At 51.1% G+C, this 17,926-nt stretch overlaps 2 protein-coding genes and 1 non-coding gene across 7 annotated transcripts; 1 reads left to right on the top strand and 2 right to left on the bottom strand.

The window, feature by feature from the left end:
• Positions 1-64: 64 nt before the first annotated feature.
• On the bottom strand, positions 65-4,857 carry TMUB2 (transmembrane and ubiquitin like domain containing 2). Of its 5 annotated transcripts, none has more exons than XM_054709927.1 (4): positions 4,758-4,857; positions 3,818-3,998; positions 1,447-2,013; positions 65-1,316 (listed from the first exon to the last, which is right to left on the bottom strand). In XM_054709927.1, the coding sequence occupies exons 3-4, from the start codon at positions 1,986-1,988 to the stop codon at positions 953-955; spliced, it is 906 nt and encodes a 301-aa protein (XP_054565902.1). In that variant the 5' UTR covers positions 1,989-2,013; positions 3,818-3,998; positions 4,758-4,857; the 3' UTR covers positions 65-952. The 5 variants fall into 5 exon arrangements, with proteins under 5 accessions (XP_054565902.1, XP_054565901.1, XP_008147498.2 ...); XM_054709926.1 differs by lacking the exon at positions 4,758-4,857 and adding an exon at positions 4,086-4,571; XM_008149276.3 differs by lacking the exon at positions 3,818-3,998 and having other exon boundaries at positions 4,704-4,857.
• Positions 4,858-7,758: 2,901 nt separating this feature from the next.
• ASB16 (ankyrin repeat and SOCS box containing 16) lies at positions 7,759-14,162 on the bottom strand. Its single transcript, XM_008149277.3, has 5 exons — positions 13,862-14,162; positions 11,352-11,619; positions 8,912-9,404; positions 8,457-8,570; positions 7,759-7,944 (listed from the first exon to the last, which is right to left on the bottom strand). The coding sequence occupies exons 1-5, from the start codon at positions 14,160-14,162 to the stop codon at positions 7,759-7,761; spliced, it is 1,362 nt and encodes a 453-aa protein (XP_008147499.2).
• A 3,085-nt stretch (positions 14,163-17,247) lies between these two features.
• On the top strand, positions 17,248-17,371 carry LOC114234437 (small nucleolar RNA SNORA25). The gene has a single exon (XR_003620638.2). It is a non-coding gene; the product is annotated as a small nucleolar RNA SNORA25 (small nucleolar RNA).
• The last annotated feature ends 555 nt before the right edge of the window (positions 17,372-17,926 follow it).

The raw sequence follows: 17,926 nt of genomic DNA, 5'->3' as shown, positions 1-17,926 counted from the left end.
CATTACCATGTTGCTGGAGGCAGAGCAAAGCCATTCTCTTAATGTCACAGAAGGAAGCTCCATAGCCACAAAATGGAACTTTATTCAGTCACAGACACTGGCCCTCCATCCAACAGCCCCAGAGACAAGGGCCTGGGGCATAGTGCTCCATACCCAGAGCTCCTTGGAGCTGGGCAGTGCAGGTCACTGGCTGAGAGCCAGAGCTGTTTCTTGCTTACACCCTTAGGCCTAGGGTAGCAGCAGCTGTGGCCTGGCCTCTCCCAATGCTGGGGGCTTGGCTTTGTGCCCCAATCCCCTTCCTGACAGAGCTCTATAAAGGACTATTAAAAAAAAAAAAAAAAAGAATGCAAGCAAAGTGCTTTGAAAAAAACCACTGGAAACTGTCCAGAACATGGAGAACACTCTATTCCTGCTACAGGGGTAAAGAGGGAAGGGAGACGGCAGCTAGGTGCCTATAGGACAAGCTGACAACCTTCATTCCTGCCTGTGATTTCAGTCAAAAGATGGATATTCCACTAAGGAATTGGAAGATACTCCAGGCTTCCTACAGAATTATGCTGGGGCCATGCTACACTGCCCTGGCAGGCGGCCCTGAATGCTGAGGAACAAACATGCAGGACAATGGGAAGAGTTAGGGTCACAGGAGAAAATCCTCAGAGCCCAGGCTCCCCACTGAGCTGGGCCACCAGGGTGGCTCTGAACTTCAGGACCCTAAAAAGAAGGAAGATGACATCCTCGTTTCTACCTGAGTTGTGCTTGCACAGAGGGGATGTCTACCCTCGTGGACATGAAGGGGAGGCCCCATACCGGCCTCGGGACCCTTGGTCCTATGGAAGAGAACCCACCATATCCTTTCCATCCCTCCCTCCCAGGCCATTGGGCCCAGCTCTGGCCAGGAAAGGGGGAGGCTATAAGGAGGAAGACCGTGCCTTTCATTTTTCTCCCTATGTCCTTATCGTCCATACATCCCAAATACTAGGAAGCTGAAGAAGACAGTGACCCCAACCAGGGAGACAGTGGCAGGTGCTGTGAAGAACTGGCGGTAATTGATACGGAAGTACCAGACCACACCCAACAGCACCACAAACACAGGCACCATGAGGCTGCCCACACTGACACCGAGGCTGGGGGGCTCAGTGACTGAGGAGGCCAGGGAGGCTGAGGGGCCTGGAACAGCTGACCCTGGAGGTGAGTGGTGGCAGTGAATCACACAGTTGTTGGTAATGTTCAGGGAACGAAGTGTGCGGCCTGGGTCCTGCAGTAGGCGGCCCTGGTAGATCAGTTTCATCTGGCTCTCTTGTCCAGGGAAGTATTTACTGTTAAGATGAAAGAGAAGGAAAGAAGCAAGAATGAGAAGACAAACAGGTCTGAACCAACAAAGCAGGGCAATGGGGAAAAATTGGGGACATGGCTTATTAAAAGTCTCCCACTTTTCAGCTCACTCACCTCTTTAGTGTACCCACAGTATCTTCTGGCCTGGCCACAGCCAGCTCCTCTGTGTCATTGAGGAATTTGAGCCGCACATTGATGAGGCCAGGGCTGGGAGGCAGGCAGGTGCTATCCTCAGATCTCAGAGGGGCTTCTGGACCGCTGCTCTCTGGGTCCACTTGTCTTTTGGGCAGGCCTTGGATGTCAAGCAGATGCTCAAGGCTGGGCTCAATACCACCTCCAGCTCCAGGATCCCCTGTAGAGTCTCTACCACCTTCTCCAGCCTCTTCAGCCTTCTCATCATTACCGTCTGATGGATGGGGGAGTTCATTTGGCTCTGGGGTGCCTTGGCCTGCCACCAGATGGTCCACATGCCCCAGGTGGAGGACGGATGTGTCGCCAGCTGACACAATAGTGCTTAGGAGCTGGTTGCTACTGCTGTCTGCTACGTAGGTAGAAAGCCAAGCTAGGACCAAGGCTAGAATCAGCACCACCACACCTGCCACCACAGTCACCTCATTACCCACACCCTCAATAAGGGTGACATCAGAGAGTCCCATGGCCTGGCTGCTGACGGGGTCCACACTGCAGGAACAAAGGGGGATAACATCAGCAGGGCCTGTGGGGTTGTAACCAGGTTTCTTTTTATTTTTTTAAATCCTCATCCAAGGATATTTTTCCACTAATTTTTAGAGCAAGTGGATGAGAGGGAAAGACAGAAACATCGATGCGAGAGAAACACATGAATTGGTTACCTCCTGCATGTGCCCCAACCAGGGCCCAGGCCAGGGAGGAGCCTACAACCAAGGTACATGCCCTGGACTGGAATCGAACTCGGGACTCTTTGGTCCGCAGGCCGACGCTCTATCCACTGAGCCAAATTGGCTAGAGCGTAATCCGGTTTCTAGTTTGTTTCGCTTCTAACTAACCCAGCCCTGAAAGAAAATGGAGTTCATTGTCCTGCAGAAGGGGAAACCTTCCTAACACTGAACTCCCAACCTAAAGCTAAGGACTTACCCTTTATCTCTATTGTGAAACTCAAGTTCCACACCCTTCCTCTCTCACAATCCAACCATCCAATGAACATGGATCATAAGGAAAACCTTACAGCTTTGTTACTGCTGCAATTGCTTGTTGCTTTTCTGGTAGCTGGGGAAAACATTTGCTTCTTTGAGCCCTGAGTTTCTCTAGGACTTCTATCACTTAGTCAAGCAACTGTGCCTCTTTGAAGAGCCTCCAAGGCGGCCTCAGAGAGACCAAATAGCCTGTGTTTTATTTTGGAGCCCCTTTGGAGGCATACTGCAACCACTCTCGCCAGACTGTCTCATTTAAAACCCCATCTCAAAAAAAAAAAAAAAAAAAAGGAAATAAAAGAACCTATCTCATGGTCACATATCTAGGTCCAGGCATCAAGAGCCCAAGAAAATCAATTTATCATCAAAAGTAGAGTCAGCCCAACCAATATGGCTCAGTGGTTGAGTGTCAACCCAGGAGTCAGGTGGTCACAGTCAGGGCACATGCCCAGGTTGCGGGCTCGATACCCAGTAAGAGCATGTAGGAGGCAGCCGATCAATGATTCTCTCTCATTGATGTTTCTCTCTCTCTCCCTTCCTCCCTCTGAAATCAATAAAAACATATTTAAACAAAAAAAACCATAGTCAGATCTCCCCAAAGGGACAAAAAGAGTCAGAAAACTTCACAGGCCCGATAGAGGTTATCAGCAAACACTATACAGCAGGCATTGTGTCTGCGTCCTATGAATGTTTTCTGACAAGCTCTGGGGAGCAAAGCAGGACAGACATCAGACATACCACCCTATTGGATCACTATAGGCTCACAACTAAAAAAACCACTACCAGAGTAGAACAGATTTGGAAAACTCCCAAAATAGCTATCACAATCCATACCTCCATCTCTTTTCATATTGTGCAGGTTCTCCCTCAGCAGTTTCTTAGAAAGGCAAGGATCACGACTTGCTCCTAGGAGTACCTACTCTTTCCCTTGGAGGATCTGCTGCTTTCACCGCTGTCCCTGGGCAAATCCAGTCTAATGACTATCATTACCAGACTATTCTCACAGCAACTATAAAACTCATATGCATCTATCTGTCCATCTCTCTCTACTAGACTCCTGGAAGACAAGGATCACATGTATTTCTCTATGTGCTGTAGTGCCCATCATGTCATAGGAGTTGCTCAAAAAATATGTGTGGAATGTATCAACATCTGCCCAGTTTCCACATTCTTATTTATACATGAGCTCTGGAGTCCGGGAAAAACCCACTAATTTATAATCCTGGTCTTGCCCCTTACTAGCTCTGTAATTTCAGACAACTTTCTCAGAACGTCAGCTTTCTCATAAGTAAAATGGGGTTAAAAACAGTACCTACCTGCCCTGGCTGGGTGGCTCAGTTGGTTGGAGCGTCGTCCCTTACACCAAAAGGTTGTGGGTTCGATTCCCTATCAGGGCACATAACTAGGTTGCAGGTTTGATCTCTGGTTGGGCCGCGTAGGGGAGGCAACCCATCGGTGTTCCTCTCGATGTTTCTTTCTCTTTCCCTTCCTCTCTCTCTAAAAATCAATAAAAACATATTCTCAGGTGAGGATTATTTTTAAAAAACCTGATCCCATTATTGCCCTGCTAAAAACAGTACCTACCTCATAAAGTTGTTTTAAAGATGACGGGAAATTATCGAAGCAAAATACTTAGAGTGCCTGGCACATTGCAATTGTTCAATAAATAAATGGTAGTAATTATTTATCACTCCCACAACTAACCCCTGATGGTGAGAAGGTTAATGTCATTAACACCGATTTACAGAAAAGGAAACTGTGGCGAAGAGGCTAAAAAGACAGGCACTGACACAGGAAACTTTCGTGGGCAGGGGGCCGGGCAAGACCCCAGGCCTTCTGCCTCAGCGGCCTTCTCTCTCCTCAGCCTGTGAGCGACCCTGACGGGGCGGTGAGGGGGCGTCCCCTGCCTTTTCTCGAAGCGAAGGCTCCGCGTTTGGGCGGTCCTATTCTCGCGGCACTGGAGAGGGTTCCGTGGGCCCACCCGAGCCGAAAGGTCGCCTGGTCCCAGCCGCCGAGCCCAAGCCCACGTCTCCCAGCCGGTGAGGGGTAAAATCGGGTGAGTGGGTCACAAACCTTCCACACCCCTCAAACTTCGGGGCGGGGCCGGGGGGCTGGGGGCGGGGCTTGTGTACGCGGGGAGTCATGGGAAATTAAGAAGGGATTGGACCGGTACTATGCCTGGATAGGGAAAGAGGACCTCACCTGAAACGGCCAGACCAAGTATTTTGACTTCTCTAGGACGGCCGATGGACTCACCTTTCCGTAGGGGCCGGGGAAGGGACTGGCTACCCCCGATTCTGTCCAGGGTCCAGTCTCTTCCGGCTTTTCCCGGAAGCTGTTAGAACCAGAGACAGGAAGTCCCGCCTCCCCGCCTTGCACTGATGACGCAAACGCTACGTAAGGCGGGCTGGCGTAAACGTATTCTTTAAAAGGGACAGGTTTCTCAGCGGAAGGAGAGGCGGAGTCATTGTTAGCGGGATCTTGGCCCTCCCGGGGCAGGACCACGCCCAGTGGGCGGGGTCCGAGGAGCCCTGGGTTGAGGGGTGGGGTCAGGAGGGAGTTGGGGGCGGTGCTTGATAGGGGGCGTGGTTCCGGGTCTGGAAGATTGAGCAGGCTGGCACCGCTGGGCGGAACCGAGCAGCACTTCCCTCTTTCCAATCTTGTTCTTCCGGCCCTGCTCCTAGCCTCCCTGTCTGATAGGATTTATTACTGTTCCGGGTTAGCGGGATCTGTAAGGTCTGGCCTCTCTGAGCTCCAAGAATTCAGGGCTAGTCAGGAGACAAACTGGGAGGCTAGTTACTATCCGGTGCTCCGAGAATGCGGCCTCAGGTAGCGTGGGACTTGGGTAAATTATGCAAGAAAGCATTTTAAAGAAGACACAGATTCAGGGGCGGTTTAGAACATAAGAAATGCAGGAGCCCAAGAAAAGGTTCAGCTTCCAAGAACTTATCCAGATTTTTGCAATTAAATTTTTTTCTAAAGTCGTGCTGGGTTGTTTTCTGGTAAACAATTTATTAAAGTATAAATAATGCAAACAGGGGCAAACTCATAAGCGAAGAGCTCAGGTAATTTTCGCCAACAGAACACACCGGTGGAACTAGCATTTGGATCAAGAAATAGAAAATGGCCCGCCTGTGTGGCTCAATGGTTGATCTTCAATCTAGGAACCAGGAGGTCACGGTTTGATTCCCAGAGTACATGCCCCGGTTGGGGGCTCCATCCCAGTAGGGGGCGTACAGGAGGCAGCTGATCTCTCTCTCCCTCTCCCTTCCTCTCAGAAATAAATAAAAATATAATTTTTAAAAATACTCCTGCCATTAAAAAAATTTCCCCCAACCTAGTGGAATATCATATTACTGTTTTAATATGCACTGTAGAGACACCAAATCAACACTGATAATAAAACAGATGTTATTCTTTCTCTCACAGATCAAGGGAATAAAATCTTTTAGCTGCAGTACATTTTCCAATATTTTGCCTTTTAGTTGTGTTTATGACTTGGTGTTTTCATTAAGCTTTTTCTGTATCCATATCTATTAATCTTTTCTTTTGTGCTTTTGCCCTACCCCCAAATAATATACATCTTCACATGTATCTTTTGTTTTATTTAAACAGATATCTTGTAGTTGTAGCTGTGAGAGGGTGGACAGTTCAGCATCCTCCCCTGAGAAGGAGGCTCCCAGCGTGGGCCCAGGACTAAAGAGGATTTCATTCTCTCCTCTTGGGCCTTTGCTCTGTGAAATTAAAGTGAAAATGTCAAGAAAGGAAAGATTGTTGCTCTACATAAGGAGGTAAAAGCCTGCCTTTGTGTTGGTCAAAGGGCATCTCTGCAGATACAACTCCACATAGGAGGGGAGCCTGGGCAACAGCTGTAGGAAGCCAACTCCAGGGCTCCTGGCTTGTCTTTACCACATGACTCCAAATGGGAATGGCACTGGGGATCCCAGGGTCCCTCCTCAGTTCCCTCCCACAGTGGGTGCTTTAGGCTCAGGGGCTGGGATGGGGTCTTGTTGCTATCACAAGAGTAACAGCTGCTCAGTGCAGAAAATTTGGGAACCATGGAAGAGGACAAAGTGGGGGAAATAAACATGGAGTGATAGGTATCTCAGTCTCATTTAAAAACCTAACAACATTCACACATTGGTACTGTGCACAAATCATTTATTTGCTTTCATAAAAACTAGCTTGGCTTGAAAAGCTTCCTCTTAAAGATGAATGGTGGTACATTTGACTCTGGAAACCAGAAGAGGAAATGAGGGGGGCGGGGGACAACTGGTGGCTGGTCCTCTTGTCACACACCCTCAGAGATCACAAGTGTGGTGACCACTGTTTCAGACACCATGCATCACTGGGGTGTGGGGGGAGCACAGTGCAACCATAAATGGGTCCCAGGCATCATGTATCTATTCCTCCAACAACCATTTACTGAAATACCTGTTCAAGCCTAGTTGAGATGGACACAGGCTCTTAAATAGGTAAGATACCACCAGCCAGTGTTGCTCAGTGGTTGAGCATCAACCTATGAACCAGGAGGTCATGGTTTAATTCCCAGTCAGGGCATATGCTTGGGTCACGGGCTTGATCCCCATTGTGGGGTGTGCAGGAGGCAGCCGATCAATGATTCTCTTTTATCATTGATGTTTCTCTCTCTCCCTCTTTCTTCCTTTCTGAAATCAATAAAAAAAATTTTTTTTAAATAGATATGATACCAAGGAAGGCTACCTGCTAGGTTGATCAAATAGTACTATTGAGCTGTCTTGAGGATATCAGCTTCAATCAGAGAAAGAAAAAAAAAATGTGGGGAGGGTACATCAAGGAGGGGGAACACCTGGGAACAAAGGATTTCAAGAGCATGGGTTTCAAGACCAGTCAGGGAGGTTTTCCCTTCAAATGACAATGACCATTTGGGCAGAGGCAGTACAACTAGAGGCAGAGTCTGTCATTCTTCATAGGAAACTGATTTCAAAATACATTGGTGGCAGAAGATGAGGGGTTACAACAATGATCATCACCTCCTGGCTTGTGGCATCATCCACTTAGGCAAAGATGAGATGGATGAAGTCTGAGTCTGCAGACATTTCCAGCCAAGAGAGGAGCTGAAGCTCAGGTAAGGTTGGTCAGCAGCTGTCTCAAGGAGTCAGTGGAGGGACGTGGAGTATAAACAGAGGCCCAGGGTCTGGTCGTCCAGGGTTGGGGTGGGGGGAGTAAGGTGGATGGAGAAAGCAGGACAAGCTGTGGCAGCAGCCTGGCACGGTGCTCACTGGATGCGCCCCTCCACACGCAGCAGCAGGTAGTCCCTGAGGAGCTGGGGCAGCGGGAGGCGGTCGGCAGCCTGGCGGCAGCGGTTACCCAGCTGAGCACGCACAGCCAGCCGGGCCAGGTGCTGCAGCCGCCTGGGCTGGTTCACCATCGCCAGGGCCGAGCCGTAGAAGGCTTCATGCTCCTAGGCCGTGAGTGGAACAGGGTCAGATGGCCCAGTACCCTTAATTCTGCCCTTCCAACTGGGGGCTACCTAGCGGTAGGGCTCTAGGATTTTGCAACATGTAAAATTTGATGCATCCTGAAGGACTCAGATTCAGAGCCAGAGAGGCCCTGCAGGGATCATGGGAGTTGGGACCACACTGCAGAGCCCCGTCTACACCATGTCTGCACCCATCCCCACTCCAAAGATGCTGGCACAGTGCACACGGAGTCAGAGATACCTAAGAAATGTCTGCGCGGATGCAGGTAAGAGAGCCTGGAGAGGGGTGTGGACTTAGAGGTTGTTCTGAGCTGCTAGGGGGTAGAGGGAACCTAGAATTCAGGGGTTTCACTCTGCCTGTCCTCCTCCAGCCCAGGGGCCCTCCTGACCCTCCCTCCAGGAAGCCCATTCTGGAGGGATACGCCTAGGGCCCAACCTTTCTTTCCATCTCCCCCAGAGCCCAGGCTGGATCTGTGCCCCTGCGGTGGACGTACCTGCCACAGCTCCGGGAGTACTGCCTCCACCCAGGTGTCACAGGATGGAACACAAGGGTAGGCGTTAAGTAGGACTTCTAGTGCCCGAGGGAGGTTGGCACAGAGTTTCAGCATCTAGGAATCGAAAGAGGGTCTCAGGGGCACCATGCCCCTCCCAACCAGGGGCAGATCCAAATCCAGAGACAATGTCCGAGTCTCTCATACTTTCCCATGCTCAGTTCACCTTGCTCCACGACCTCCCGGCCCCAGCTAGCTTCCTCGGGACCCCTTGTCTCCTTTGCATATCTTCCCCCAGAGCCCTCACCGGTCTTTTCCAAGATGGGGACAGACCTCTGGCCACAAAAGGTGGGCTCTCAGTCTCTTGGCCCCCGCTCGTCCCCTGCGGTGGGGCAATTCCACAGGCACAATCCCCCCCACCCAACTGGGCCCTCCTTTCACAGGCTCTCCCTACGCACCTCAGGGTGCACTGGCTGGGCCCCGTAGTCCAGCAGTGCCCCGAAGAGGCCCTCGGGCTCCCAGTCGGGGGTGTCCTGGACAGCCTGCAGCACGCAGTCCATGGGTGTGTGGCCCGCTGCGTTGGAGACTCCAGCGCAGGCGCCGTGGCGCAGCAGCAGCTCGGCCAGGGCCGCGCAGCCGTTGGCACAGGCGTTGTGCAGGGGCGTGTGGCGCTTGCGGCCGGCCGCCCGGGCATCAGCCCCGGCTTCCAGGAGCTGGCGCGCCACAGCCTGGTGCTTCCGGCCATCGCTGGGGCCCTCGGCCCCGGCGCAAGCGGCGTTCAGCGCGGTCTCGCCCTGGCTGGTGCGCAGGCCCACGTCGGCTCCGTGCGCCAAGTACAGAGCCACGTGCCCCTCCAGGCCGCGGGCCGCCGCCACGTGCAGGGGTGTCATCTCGCTGTCCCTCGCAGCCACGTTGACGGTAGCTCCGGCCTCCAGCAGCAGCTTGGCGCACCTGGGGGCAGGGCACCAGGTCCCAAGGCAAATCCTGAGGGACCAAGGCCCGGCCGGGCCGGAGAAGCCCTCTGTCACCCCTTACCCCCTTTCTTCCCACCCCCTGCACCCGAAGGCGGGCCTGGTGTCCACCCTCAGGCTCACAGAAGGCCCCTGACAGACGGAAGAGCGGGAAGTCACCAGGAGCATCTTCAGTTTTCACGTGAAAAAGCAGCCCAGAAAGAACACAGAGCAGCCGAGGACACAGCCTGTTAGTGGCTACCCGGGCGCTAGTCCTCACGGCCTCAGACAGTCCCTCCCCAGTCTCACCTGACGCCCCAGTCCCACCGGGAGCTCAAGGCCTGGCTCTGAATCATTGGCGAGTGGAGAGCGCACATACACAAAACTGAAAGCCCACTACTGTGTACACCGTGAAACACAGAACATTAATGAGTGTGAGTCAAAAAGAAAAAGGAGAAATCCTAATATGTTCCTCCTGCCTCCAAACCGGAAGACCACCCTTCCAGACCAGCCGCACCCACTCCAACAAAAGAAGGCACTTGGGGACCCACCTACCCCGCTTTACTCTAAAGAAAACAAATAGCCCGGCCTGTGTGGCTCAATGGTTAAGTGTCAACCTATAAAGCAGGGGTCACAGTTCGATTCTCGGTCAGGGCACATGCCCGGGTTGTGGGCTTGATCCCCAGTGCGGGGTGTGCAAAGGTAGCGGATTTATGATTCTCTCTCATCATTGATGTTTCTCTCTCTCTCTCCTTCTCCCTTCCTCTCTGAAATCAATGAAAATATATTTAAAAACAAACAAACAAACAGAACCGGACAACAGAAAGCAGATTTTAGGAGGCGCACATTTTTTTAGTCGTCTAGTTCCTGGAAAAAATCATAGGCCAGAACACCATACAGGCAAATATTCATTATTAACCACTGTGGGGTAAGCCAAATACACAATAAACGATGATGAAACTAAACTAAGAGTAATTTAGCATTAAAAAGCCTGAATGGCAGCCACTGGAAGTCAGGAGCAGATCCATCAACTCCAATGAAACCCTGAGGACCAAATGTCCTTCCCCCAAATACCCAGAATTCCAGCTCTCCTTCAGTGCGCATGTTCAGTAGGCACTTTGCTCAGTGGCCAAGAGCAAACAGTCATCCATAACTACTGAATTTATTTCCTCGGTAAGTTTAATCATGGGCTAAATTTTGTTTCCAAATACTAAATTTAAATAACACTGAAAAGCTCACTCGGTAGGTAGGATTTCAGTAAGTGAAACTGTTTTCACTTCATTTAAAAGGATAAAGTCTGCTAGAAAGAGTACCACGTGCCCATAAGAACTCAAGAAAGAGCTGGAAAATTTGGATCACTCTGGACCCATCACTGATCTAGAGCTAAGCAGAAGAGCTCCCAGCATGGGGCTATGGAGTGTCTCCTAGGAGCCCTTGAGGGTTTTTTAAATTATTATTATTAATTTCAGACAGGAAGGGAGAGGGAGAGAGAGATAGAAACATCAACGAAGAGAGAGAATCATTGATGGGCTGCCTCCTGCACGCACCCAACTGGGGATGGAGCCTGCAACCCGGGCCTGTGCCCTTGACCGGAATCGAATCTGGGACCCTTCAGTCCACAGGCTGATGCCCTATTCACTGAGCCAAACTGGCCAGGGCTAGATCTTTCTTGATGCCTACCTCAAAACAGGTAGGAATTTGGCTACAGTGGGTTCACAAGGAATAAGAGAGACTGTAGTTGGAACAGGGTTGTCCCAGAAGCAACAGGGCTTCTGCCTTCAGGGCGTAGCTGATGTGATCTTGGACAAGTCACTAAACCTTTTTGAGGCTGTTTTCTCGTCTGTAGAATGAGACCTGTCTCCAGGCCGTGAGCTTCACACACACACACACACACACACACACACACACACACACCCTCCCCAAACCATCTCAAGCCCTGAGCACCTACTGTAAGGACTCGGGTGCCGTACAGAGGTGCAAGGGGGTTGTGCCTTCCGCAGACAACACATTGGCTTTGGCACCGAAGGCCAGCAGCAGCCGCACACAGTCGGAGTGGGCTTGGGCACATGCCTCATGCAAGGCAGCCCGGCCCCCAACCCGGGCATCCAGCTCAGCTCCCTGACGGATGAGGTGGCGGGCACAGTCGGTATAGCCTCGGGCCGCAGCAATCGTGAGGGGCGCTGTCTGCTTGGTCTTGGGGGTCAGTATCCAGAACCCTGTGGAGAGCAGACAGTATTGGGGGGCGGGGGTGGTGAGACCCGGAAGCAGGGCAGGCTGCGGTGAACAGCTGATGCCAGTTTTCCTTCTGTACCCCTGGCTGAGCACAAACTCTGTGCCAGGTTGTACCTGTGGAGAGGGGCTCACTCAAGCCCTGATTTGGGAGTAAATCAGAACAGCCTTTTAGAACAGTTTGTCAATCTGTAACAACGCATAGTATGTGTGTCATAGAAAAAAATTAATTGCTCTTTAAAACCGTAAGGGCAACTGCCCTAGCCGGTTTGGCTCAGTAGATAGAGCGTCGGCCTGCGAACTGAAAGGTCCCAGGTTCGATTCTGGTCAAGGGCACATGCCCGGGTTGCGGGCTCGATCCCCAGTGGGGGGCTTGCGGGAGGCAGCCCATCAGTGATTCTCTCTCATCACTGATGTTTCTATCTCTCTCTCCCTCTTCCTTCCTCTCTGAAATCAATAAAAATGTATTAAAAAAACAAAAAAACAAAACAACTGCAATGAACCAATTTCCATATAAGGTCACATTCTAAGGTACTGGTGTTAAGACTTTAATATCATATAAATTAAAAAAAAAACATAAGGGCAACTAAGGAGGGTGAATTCTGTTAAGGGAACATCTGGGTCTTTGAGCTGCTGATGGAGTTCTTGCCTCTTTTGGTTCACTTGGGGCTCTGGCATTGGGGATGGGGAGAGCTATGAACAGGAGGTCCTGGAGCTGAGCCTGGGAGTGGCCAATGAGCAGAGCTGGAGGAGCCATGAGCTTGGAGTTCTATGACAAGACACTTCTGGGTGGGGAGGGGGGGGATGAAAGTGAGGGTAGAAGCAAGGGGGGAGGGCTGGGAGGATGAGAGGTGGGGGTGGGGGAAGGAGGAGCGGGAGAGAGTTTGTTCATGGGACTGGTGTTGGATCCAAATTGTAGAAATGGCCAAGGACTTGTCTAAAGGACATAGATGCCTAATATCCAACAGTAAGTTACTATACATTATGGCGAAGTAAGTCCTGGGTGTCCCAACGCTTGGATAAAGCATGTTTTATTTATTATTAGAATTTAAATAAGGCCAAGTGCCATTTGAGGGATGATGGACATGCTGCAGGATGAGACAGGGATGCCCTGCGCAGGGTCACACCTCTATTAGTTGAAGCCAAACAGGAATTTGGAGCCTGTGGTGACTGTGAGAACATATGCTCTCCAAGGATTTTGAACCCCAAATCCATGGGTGGGGTTGGAGGCAATATCTCTTTTTTTTATTTCAATTTTCTTTCTTTTTTTTCTTCTTCTATTGATTTGAGAGAAACATCAATTAGTTGTTCCACTTATTTATGCATTCATTGATTTATTCTTGTATGTGCCCTGACCGGGGATTGAACCCAAAATATTGGCATATGGGACAAGGCTCTAACCAACTGAGCTACCCTGCCAGGATGGAGGCAATCTCTTGTCAATCTCAATTGAGGTATTTGGTTTACAGGGGACAAACCCTTTGGTCAGAATAGATCCTAAGGAAATCAGCTGGCAAGTACACAAAGATGTTCATGATATTGCTATTTAAAATAGCCTTTAAAAAAAGGAACCCAGCCCGGCTGGTGTGGCTCAGTGGTTAAGCACCTATGAACCATTTGATTCCCGGTTGTGGGCTCAATTCCCAGTAGGGGGCGTGCAGGAGGCAACCGATCAGTGATTCTCTCTCATCATTGATGTTTCTATCTCTTTCTCTCCCTCTCTCTTCCTCTCTGAAATTAATAAAAAATATTTTAAAAAATCATTAAAAACATATTTTTTTAAAAAGGAACCGATTCTCTCCAATCTATTTGGGGGCTAGTTATATAAATCATGGCATACCCATACAGGAGAATTTATGCCCCTATATAAAATATTATGTTGACTTATGGTTACTGACATGTAACATGAAAAAATCAGGTTAAAAAATAGCATATGGATTATAATTTCATTCTGTGGAAGAAAAAATATTCATGTGTGAATATATATTCATAAAAAATTGCATAAGAATATAATTGTATTCTTATGTAATTAATGTGTTAATATAACTTTAATTCTGATAAAACACACTAACAACTAACCATGCCTCATCGCTGTTTAGCAGGGAACTAGAACGGGCAGTGGGAAAGGATAGCACAGTTTATGGTCTGGAGGGAGGGGTTGGGGCTTTCCCCCTCTCCCCACCCCCCCTCCCTCTTTCTCCCCTTCTGCCCACACCTGCTGCTCCCTACCCTGTTCAGGCGACCAGGCCAGCTGGTTGCTCACAGTCTCCACAATCATGTTGGCGGCGTCTTCATCTTGGAACAGGGCTTGGACCTGCTGCAGGTTGCCGGAGAACAGGGCGTTGTGGACCGCTGGGTCTCGGCAGGAGCGGCGAGGCCTAGCCAGTCGGGCCAGAGAACTTGGGGGGCACCTTTGGCTCCGGCAGAGCTGGGCTGCCGCCCTGCGCCTGTCCTCCCACTCCAGCCACTCTCGCTGCAGGCGGAGAGAGCGCAGCGTGGCGGAGGTAAAGGGGAAGGTCTCTTCCGCCATGGGAAGGGGCAGGGGTCTGGTTAGCAGCAGGTGGGCAGAGCCAGTGACTACACCCTTGTTGTGAGGAGCCACCCTGCCCCCTCCCCCGTGGCCCAGAGAGAGCAGCAGCTGAGACTATAAATAGGCCCTCGGGTCTCTGGTAAACACGGTTTGCCCAGAGTCCTGATCCTGGTGCAGAGGTGTTGGGCCAGCCCCTGCCCCTGCTCATACCCAGCAAGCCCTCAAACGAGGCCATCCCTGTACCCCGGGGTCCACATCCTCCCATCTCTTAGGAGTGAGCACCTTGGGTTGGCAAGGTCTGAGGTGAGAGCCAAGACAGCTGTGAGCCTCTCTCCACCCTCCTAGCGGGGACAACATGGTCTATAGAAACTACCTTCAGCGAGTCCCCCCACCCCACCCCAGCTCCTAAAAGGGCTCACATGCCTGCCTAAGGGCCAAGGGCTTGACCTTGCAACTCTGGGGACTCAGACCCATGAGACCTTTAAGCCAGGGGCCTATTCACTCTCAGGAGAAAGTGGCTGTGCTTCCAGGAGCCTCTAGGGGGAGGAATGAGGCCATGAAATAACATTAGCGGATGTGGTGGCAAAGCCAGGCAAGCGGAGGCAGGAGGGATGCCAGTCCCTGCATCAGAAGCTCTCCTCGGAAGCTCAGCGCGCAGGCGGGCTGGCCTAGCCCCATCCTGCCTCGGCTGCAGTGGCTAGTCTGTCTTCCTCAGACTGTAGGCTCCTTCTGGCTCCTCGGCCCCTGCACTTCCTCCCCTCCCTGGTTCTGCAGCAGCACTTGCTCAGTTATCTCTGACTTCTTCCTCTCCCTGGTCCCCTCGCACAGAGAGGTCCCAGCTCCTGTCCTCACATTTTCAGTCTCAATGTCTTTAACCTGGGCCAGCCCAGCCTCCTACCAGGTGTTTCTTCCTCTGGCCACCACCCCTCTGCTTCACTGCCTGAATGGAACGATCTAACTAAAATGGTTAATTCCTAGCTTGAAAACTTCTGCCAACTTCTAACACCTCCCCTCTCCAACTAAGCCCCGGTTCCTTGGTTTGGCCTCACATCACATAGCATTCTCATCCTGGCTCCTCACCCTTCCCTGCCATTCCCTCTTCTTGGAATTCTCTTCTGACTCTTTCCTTAAAGTCCACCTCAAAGGTCACCCGCTCTGGGGGACATCGCTGCAGCAGCGCCAGGTCCCCCACTCTTTCGGTACCGGCCACTCCCAATCCGTGCACTTTGTGAAGCATCTGTCCCAGTGCACTGCAGAGGGGAGGCTGCCGTGCTGGATGTGGGCTCCAGAGGAGGCTCTGAATTTATTTATTCAGTTAGGTTTCTGGTCCCAGCAGGGCCTGGCACACAGTAGGTCTTGACATGGTGTTTAGGGGCCCTTGGCACAGAGCAGGCTGGCCTCTTGTGTGTAGTGCATTGACTGAGGGCCCCTGTTCTCTGCCAGAGCAAACACTCATCAGCCTGCCCAAGTGGGTGGCAGCAGCCGGGACTGTTTCCGGCGCTGCCTTTATCCTGCTGTTCACCCACTCTGGCCCCAGCTTCTTGGTGGTGTTCCAGAGTGAGGGATCCCAGAGGAGGAATGAGATCATGCGCAGCGAGGGCTCAGCGAACCTCAGAGAAAGGCGCCTCTATAAACACAGCAGTGATTAACCCTGTTGGCACCCATTCAGCGTTTTAATTGCCCCACCAACGGCCCGGACTGAGCACCCACAGCTGGGTTCCCAGGGTTGGGAGTTGGCAAGGCCAGGTGGGGCCAAGAGGGGCCAAGGTGGGGTGGGCGTCCCCTCCCTTGTGAGGTGCACAACAGTCATGGCGTGTGGGGCCCATGATCGTGCCGACCTTCCCAGCCTCTCTGTAACCTTCCTGTCACCCAGGCCTGGAGGTGCTCTGGCTACAGCTCAGTCCCCAGACACCATGTGTTCTGTCTCCTGTCCCTCGCCTTAACTTCCTAAGGGCAGAAAAATTGTCCTTAGGGTTAACTTCCCAAGACCTATACTTCAACCCACACATGAGCTCACAGGGAGCCCAGTTCCTCTGGCAAGGAGCAGGGCCAGGTGACTGGACACCCAGCCTGCCTTCTCGGAGCTCAGAACCTTGGGGAGATGAAGCACACCAAGAGAAACCAGGACCTCAGCCAGGACTGCGAGGGCAGGGGGCTGAACGGGGAAGGGCACTGCAGCCAGGGGCAGGGGGTGGTTTAGGTGCATGAAGACCACAGATCTCAGCTACAAAGGCAGAGCTGGGGAGTTAGCAGTGGGTAGAAGAGAAAGAAGGGCAGGTAGGAGGACCAAATGGGAGTGTGAAGGGGCAAGGGTGCTGGCGGATTAGTCCTTTCTTGCTCCTGGGCTTAGAACACAAAAGCCTTCCAGAACAGGGCCCGAGTGCAACCAACAGCTAACTGAGCATGGAGTTCGTAAAGCACTTGTTCACTTCAGTCTTGAGGTGGGATCCATGGGATCAGCCTCTTTGGGAAAAGGGAGATTAACACCTTCCCCCAGAACAGCACCACGCCCATCAGAGGTCCCTGACTCACAGCTGCTTAGTGAAGACAAGTGGAAACAGGGGAGGCTGGGGGTCAAACTGAGGTGTTTTTTTTTTTTAATATATAATTTTTATTGATTTCAGAGAGGGCGATAGAAACATCAATGATAAGAGAGAATCGTTGATTGGCTGCCTCCTGCACACCCCCTACTGGGGATCGAGCCCACAACCTGGGCATGAGCCCTGACCAGAATCGAACTATGACCACCTGGTTCAAAGGTTGATGGTCAACCACTGAGCCACACTGGCTGGGCCAAATTGGGGTCTTTAACCCACGCCCCCTCACCCATGAGTTGAGAGAAGCATCCTTTCTTCCCTTTATTCCAGGAAAGGAAAACAAAGTTGGCAACTTGGTACCATTAGGCCTTTTACACCGCACCCATGTCCCTTGTGCAGCTCTGGCCTAAAAGGTGGTATAGAGAAGCTACAGTGACCAAGAGTTGCTTGACAAAATAAATAAAGTAGTATTAGGATATAACCCAAAGCTTAGAATAAATACCCATGAGTCCATACTGATGCAAATGAATGAATAAAAAATGAGGGATAGGTCATTTCAAAGAGAGCTTATGGGACCAAAGCAGGAGCTCTTAACGCTGTGACCTAAGATTGAAGTTATCCACAGGATGTACCAGACACTCAATGGTGCTGTTTTCCTGAGGAGATATAAAATTTAGCTACTCCTATCAGTGAGTACTGATGTGGGAAAGTAAATAAATGTTTTCCAAGTTTAAAAGAAAAAGAGGGAGAACAGGCCAATCACCCATGCAGAAGAATTCCAAATAATCTATGTGAATATTCTTCCCTTCCGGAGGTCAAGTATAACTCCTCAGGCCTTGTGTGGACCGCACAGTGACTTCCTTCCAAAGAGGACAGAACGGAGAGGGAGAAGGAAGAAGGTAACTTTACAGCGGACAAACCTGACAGACCCTACCTCAGCCAGGTGATCAAGGCCAACATCCACCCTTGCCATGATGTGAATAGCACATTACCTCTGTGGTCTTCCTCCAAAAACATATAACACCAGTCTAATCATGAAAAAAACAGGCAAATTCCTGTAGAGGGGCACCCTATATCATGCCTGAGCCGCTCTCCTCAAAGCTGTCAAGGCCATAAAACAAGGAAAGTCTAAGACACAGCCACAGCCAAGAAGAGCCTAAAGCAGGGGTGGGGAACCTTTCTTCTGCCAAGGGCCATTTGGATATTTGTAACATCATTCCCGAGCCA

This window comes from Eptesicus fuscus, chromosome 20, assembly GCF_027574615.1.
Source record: "Eptesicus fuscus isolate TK198812 chromosome 20, DD_ASM_mEF_20220401, whole genome shotgun sequence".
NCBI classification, from domain to species: Eukaryota; Metazoa; Chordata; class Mammalia; order Chiroptera; family Vespertilionidae; genus Eptesicus; species Eptesicus fuscus.
Note: the sequence above shows the minus strand (reverse complement) of the source record. Positions and strands in the feature narration are given on the sequence as shown.